General features: G+C 38.5%; 1 protein-coding gene across 1 annotated transcript; it reads right to left on the bottom strand.

Annotated features, from left to right (window-relative positions):
* Positions 1–1,046: 1,046 nt before the first annotated feature.
* Positions 1,047–6,384, bottom strand: PCNA (proliferating cell nuclear antigen). Its single transcript, XM_043980047.1, has 6 exons — positions 5,991–6,384; positions 5,256–5,353; positions 5,101–5,168; positions 3,822–4,016; positions 1,733–1,856; positions 1,047–1,638 (listed from the first exon to the last, which is right to left on the bottom strand). The coding sequence occupies exons 1-6, from the start codon at positions 6,209–6,211 to the stop codon at positions 1,559–1,561; spliced, it is 786 nt and encodes a 261-aa protein (XP_043835982.1). The 5' UTR covers positions 6,212–6,384; the 3' UTR covers positions 1,047–1,558.
* Between the last annotated feature and the right edge of the window lie 472 nt (positions 6,385–6,856).

The raw sequence follows: 6,856 nt of genomic DNA, 5'->3' as shown, positions 1-6,856 counted from the left end.
ATTAGTAATTGACCTAGATTTTTACCTGACAAGAGGCCTCTCTGCTTTTTTACCTGTAGTGTAGTTGAAGAAAAACTCCAGGATCCTATGGAACCATAAACTCATTAAACATGAACTTTTGTTCTTTAAGTACTTAAGTATTCAAGATACAAAAAAATAAAGATCTTTTTGGTTATTTTATGACCAATATAAATCCAGATTAAGTTAGTCTATTATAAAAAATTATTTTAAAAAGGAATTTGCTAGTGACCACATTATCAAAGATGGTCAAGATGCTTACTGAGATTATCAAGGTAATTTTAAACCTATACTATAGCAAAGGTCACACAGTGTATTAAGACTTCAAATAGGGGCGGCTAGGTGGTGCAGTGGATAGAGCACTGGCCCTGGATTCAGGAGGACCTGAGTTCAAATCCAGCCCCAGACACTTAACGATTACTAGCTGTGTGACACTGGGCAAGTCACTTAACCCCAATTGCCTCACCAAAAAAAAAAAAAAAAAGACTTCAAACAGAAATAGGCATAAAAATAAATATATTGGTGTCAACCCATGCAACTTGAATTAGCATTCTTATCTGGGAAGAACTAAGGACATTCTCAAGCTGGAAATAAAAAGGACACAAAACATGAATTTCTGTATCAGAGAATCCTACATCTAGAGCCAGAAAAGATTTTGAAGGTCAGTCACTAGCCCAACTCCTTCCCTTTATGGATGAGGAAAGAAGCCCACAGAGGTTAAATGACATTACAAGGTGAGTAGCAGACTAGGAAATGGAACTCAGTCTGACTAATCTCAAAATCTCAAGTCTTTATCGAACACCCCACTATTCCATGATTCTAATTTCTTGATTCTTACAGCCAAAGCAAAATGCTACCTTATACTACCGACATGTTCAATATTCTTCACCTCTATATAAATTCACTCCTTCCCCACCTGCTTAAGTCTATAAACCTTAGATATGCACAAGCCCTACATGCCCCTAAATAGCTTCTTGATCTCCACTACTCTATATAAATACACATTTATGTAAACACCACACACTCACTAATATTTGAAATACCCTTTTATTGCTATTTCCACAATGCTTTATATTCAACAGCTCCAGGGTGAAAAATAAACGTCTGCAAGTAATTTTTACATAAACAATAGCTATAGCTGAGAATCCATGAAGATTTTTGCAGCAGAGCAGGGTCCAATTTGAAGGCACTACTCTGAAGAGCTCAATTTCCATACAACTTTATTTAAATCGAAGAAACCCCCTTTTTCTTAGAATTACAAAAGAAGTTTGTTGGTATAAAAACATCTAAAATAGAATTTCTAAATAAGGCATGGTCTAGGATAATAGTATTAAGAGCCAACTTTGGACTTTTAAAAACAAATTATGTGGAGAGAAGTAATATATTTACAGAAAATTATCTACATATATATGTACCTAGAGGTACAAATTGAAAGTTAAGACTGAAAAGACTTAACAGTTAAACATATTGTTGACTATCTCAAAAGCAGTTCTCTTTTCAAGAGCCTTTTTTCCTTTATCTTCTTAGAAATGAAATATGTCTAAGATCCTCCTTCATCCTCAATCTTGGGAGCCAGGTAATATTTTAAGTGTCCCATATCTGCAATCTTATACTCTACAACTATAAAAAAAAAAAGATGGTTAATCATTTGGTAGCATTATGAGAGGAAGATTTTAAGTCCATTGATTAAAGGTGATGTAATTTATTATCTTACCAAGTGGTACATCTGCAGACATACTGAGTGTTACTGTAGGAGAGAGTGGAGTGGCTTTGGTAAAGAAATTCAGGTATCTAAGTGCAAAGGTCAACTGAACTGGCTCATTCATCTCAATTGTTACCTAAAAGAATAGAGAAGTCTTAGAAATGTGTTCTGATTTTACAAAGAAAATTCAATTAGAAATTTGATTAAAAATTTAAATTTTATAGAATACCTCCTCCTTCAAAGTAATTGAAATGTAGACATCATATTGCCTTAGTACAGACTTAATTAGCTATGCAGATATCAGAAGGCCATTTAACCAGAAATATAACTACCTATTTTTCTTTGAGCAATTCCTTAAAAATTTCACTTTCATTTCCCTGGTTCTAAAATGGGATCGAATTTTTGTGGTAAAGGGAAGAAAAAGTAATGATTACAGTTCTTTGAAAATGTGTACTGTTGTAACGGAAAAAATAAAATACCTTGTATGTAATAAAAAAAAAAAAGAAAATGTGTACTGTTAGTATACCTATTTTTCCACATCCCCTCCAACAGCATTCTCACCCTCTGCAATCTTTTCTAATTTGCTGGGTATGAAGTGGAACATGATAGTTTGATTTGCAGCTCTTATTAGAAATTTGGATAATCTTTCATATGGTTCTAATAATTTAGTCTTAGGATATCAGCCTTTATTAGAGATGTGATAAGGTATTTTCCCTAGTTGACCATCTTCCTTCCTAACTTAGTTGCATTACTTTTTTTCCCATGCAAAATCGCCTCAACTTTTATGAAAGCAAAACTGTTTTAAATTGTCTCAACCCCTTGTTTGGAAAAGAACTCTTCATTGATGCAAAGAAAATTAAGTAGATCCAGGAAAACAACATTCACACAATGTAAACAGAAAGGACAACAGAAATTGAGACTGAATGCTGTGAAATTAGACTTGGCTTCAAGGAAGAGATATGTGAAGGCATCTCCCTCCCTTCTTTGCAGAAGTGGGTAGCACTAATACTATGGATGTGGAACACTGCATATAACATCAAACTTGGTTAAACTGGTAGGTTTGTTGAACTGTTTTCTTATTATAGAGGATGGATTAGTAGGAAGATAACAGTATATTGGGAAAAGAAGGTGATGCAAACCCAAGATATTACCTTAGTAAGGTCATACTTCTCGATAATTTGTTTAAAAAAATTCATCATTTTTTTGGGGGGAATTTATTGTTTACTCTGTTTTAATATCTAGAATCTAAATTATAATTAGATATCTAATTGAAAGATCAACTGAGCACCTACATGCAAAGCACTGTGCTAGATGCTTATGATAGTTTCTGTACTCAAGTTGCTTAAAATCTTGTACATGAGCTGGGAAAGATAATATGTATGCTTCAATACAAAGTGGTTGTAGTCAATTCTATGAGTAAAACCCACAAACTACGCCAAATTCAAGATAAGTAAAAGTAAGCTTATGTCAAGTCAGAGAACATGGTTCTTTAATTAAACTAGCCAACCACTACATGTGACCTCAGATAAATCACTTAACCTCTAGGGTTTAGTCTCCTCATTTATAAATGAAGGTGCTGATTCCAACTAACTCTAATTTTTTTGGTTTGATGTAACTTAACATTACCTGGATTCCATATTGAACTTTAAATATAAAAACAATATGGATACAACAAATTTTCCATTATGATACAGCTGGAGGTTAGGGTGCATTGCTGCAAACTAGGGATTCTGGCTCAAAATCATTTCAGGACAAGACTCTCAAAACTAGTTGCTTGTTTCTTTTCATTGGTAAAAAACAAGAGGTTAGCCTCAATGATCTATAAAGTCCTTTCTGATTATAAATCTACCATCCTATGTTCTACAGGTAAAAAGGCATGCCATTTCCTACCTTTCCAAATGTCATCGACCAAGGTAAAGCTGGAAAACACACCAAAGACAAAATAGGTCTCTAGCAATGACTTTCAGTTACATATCAAATTATACCCATTAAATTCTTAGAATTCCAACCTATTATTCTAGACCAGACAGGTTATTTTGTTTTACCAATATCATTCACTGAACTTAAAAAATTATTTTCTCAAGATCTAGATTTGACTTACAGCTTCCTCCTCTTTGTCAACATTACTTGTCTGTGACAGTTTTACATTTCCACTTCCCAGTTCTCCACTGGCAGAAAATTTTACACCATCTTTTGCACAGGAAATTACAACAGCATCTCCAATATGACTGAGATCCCGACAGATTCGTGCAAATTCACCAGAAGGCATTTTCACTACACAACTATATTCTTGTTCCTGTAATACAAAACCAGCTTTGAATATTAGGAGTTGAAATGCTTAGATTTGTCACTGATCTCATTTGGCGAAAAAAATAAAAGCTATGAAATTGCCTTTTTTTGAATAACATCTACCCCCAAAAGATAATTTTAAGTCATGACAATCAAAAAATCTATTTAGCAATGGTTCAAAGCTTAAGCGTACAAGTGTTTTTAATGGAATGTTTTATATAAAAGTAAATGAGAAACACATTTAATAATATTTCAAATATTTAATAACCATAAGTAGCCAAGCCCATTTTTCTTGAATGTGTTCTGGAATGACCAAGAGCTTTCTTTGATTCCAGTCACCCTACTAGATACTAGGTTATCAACATGAATAATCCTGACAGATGAATAAAGATGGGGAACAGAACTAGTCTTCCAAAAATAAATACATTATTTTATATTAGAAAATTTAATATACAATCACTCTTCTACTTTGATGTGGATAATAAAAATTTATCTTTCCCTAGAAATGATTAAAGCCAACTACAAGTCACTTATAAACTGTTATTAATTAAAACACAGCATGTCTAATGAGCTTAACAATTAAGACACACCAGGGCAGCTAGGTGGTGCAGTGGATAGAGCACCAGCCCTGGAGTCAGGAGGACCTGAGTTCAAATCCAGCCTCAGACACTTAACATGTACTAGCTGTGTGACCCTGGGCAAGTCACTTAACCCTCAGGCAAAATTTAACCTGTCTGGCTTTGCTGTATGGTGGTAAGGCCATGTACTCTCTTAAGGTGGTTTCTAGCTCTAAATCCTAACTGTATTATTTTGGTTGTTGTTATGCATTCTTAATTCAAACACAAGGAAAAATAAGATCTAAGCTCTGATTTTAGACCATTATTTAAAACCCTGTATTTCATTAAACAGATGAACAAAGCAGTACATAATGAACGCCACATTAAAAGTGATTTTTTTTCTCTTGACAAATTTTTTCCTTTACATTAGAACCTTAAGTGGATATGTATATGAAACCAGCTTCGGTCATGGTATTAAGTTTATTTTCTTTAACTATTATAATTACATGCATAGCATGAAACCTTGATACTTACTGGAATTCCAAGTTGTTCAACATCTAAATCCATTAATTTCATCTCGTAGTCTGATACTTTTTCCTGATCTACAAATAAAACACGATATGCCAAGTTACATTTCAGTATCCATGTATGCATTTAGTGGGGGTGTGATTTTATAGAAGACAACTTACTTGGTGCCTCAAATATCAGCGCGAGTGTATCTGCATTGTCTTCAGCTCTTAGGGTGATAATATCTTCGTTGCTGGCACATTTTAATATTTTGGACATGCTAGACAATGGAGAACAGGGAGCAAATAAATACGTTCGTCTATAAAGTCCAGAAAGTCCCAGCGGGACTACTGTGGTGATTGTACCTGGCCATCTTTACCTAAAGGGCACTGAGCTGTATCAGCGGGATGTCAACATGAGCCTAGCGCAGCGCAGCCACTTCGGTGGCAGGGCACGCAGCATCTTCCCTCCCGATACCGATCTTTTTCTAATGGTTAAGCAGCATAGACATCCGGGGCCCCCCATCACAGGATCGCCACGACCTCGGGCTACAACGCCTCTCATGGAGGGTGGCATGCTTTGACTTTAAATTCGGGTTTTCGGAACTGCTTGTGGGAGCCTTCCCGCCACAGCTTCTCAGGCCGCATTGTCAGCTTGGCGCCGAAATGACGTTGGGCGGGAGGCGGCCGGGGCGCGCTTCCACTTCCCCAAAACGCGCGCTTCAGCCTGGTCCCGCCCCCCGCTCCAGCTCCGACCAATGAGGTATGTCCGTCCCCCCCACAGTCCTCCAGGCCCGGGCAACGAGAACTACCCCGCTCGGCCGCGCTCCCGCCAAGAAGCTCGGGAAAAGTCAGGGGGAAGGAGCATTTTCTCTCCTCCACCAAAAAGTCCGAATTCGTGCCCACGGTCGTGCTTACCTGGTGAGATTAACGCCCATGGCCAGGTTGCGGTCGCAGCGGTAGGTGTCGAAGCCCTCCGAGCGGAGGGTGAGTTGCACTAGGGAGATGTGGGACGAGTCCATACTCTGCAGGTTCACCCCGCCCGAGCTGATGTCCCAGCAGGCCTCATTGATGAAGTCTTTCAGCGCCTCCAGCACCTTCTTGAGGATGGAGCCCTGCACTAACCTTGCCTCGAACATGGTGGCGAACAGGGATACCAGAGCAGAAGCGAGGCAAAACAAAGACGGCCTAGGCGCGAGGGGAGCACAGATTGCTGGGCTCACCCACCGAAGCGAGGTCCTCGACCCGAGAGGAGACGCGGGCGCAGAGAAACACGCACAACAACCGCTTCTAACCAAATGAGGCTCAGCTTCTTCTGCTCGCGCTCTCGCCGGCAAGTCGCTGTGACGTCACGACGTAACCGCCCGCCTCCTCGATAGCGCTACTGGTTCTCTGCCAACCAATCCCATTACGAAAGCCTCACCTAAACCCCTTGAGCCAATCAAAGGGAATGAGTTTACCCCGCCTTCCATATTTGCCCGGGCTTGTTCAGGTTCATCTAATTTATTCTCAATCTTTTTTGATTGGGTCTGGGGTATTTTGTAATTGCAACCTAATTCACTGAAGGTGACTTTTTCCTTGTAAAGTGGGATTTAGGGCTGGAAGTGACGTTGGAGATAATTTTATCCAATCCCTTCAATTTACAGATGAGGAAACTGAGGCCCCCTAGAGATGAAATGACTTGTCCAAGGTCGTCACTTAGGCAGTAAGTGGCAAAACGCATTCAAACCCGGGTCCTTTGGCTCCAAATCCTTGGGGCTTGTTTTTGTGGTTTTTTACCTCTC

The sequence above is a fragment of the Dromiciops gliroides genome, chromosome 2 (genome assembly GCF_019393635.1).
Source record: "Dromiciops gliroides isolate mDroGli1 chromosome 2, mDroGli1.pri, whole genome shotgun sequence".
Taxonomy (NCBI): Eukaryota; Metazoa; Chordata; class Mammalia; order Microbiotheria; family Microbiotheriidae; genus Dromiciops; species Dromiciops gliroides.
The sequence above is the reverse complement of the archived record's forward strand: the minus strand, read 5'-3'. Positions and strand labels throughout refer to the sequence as shown.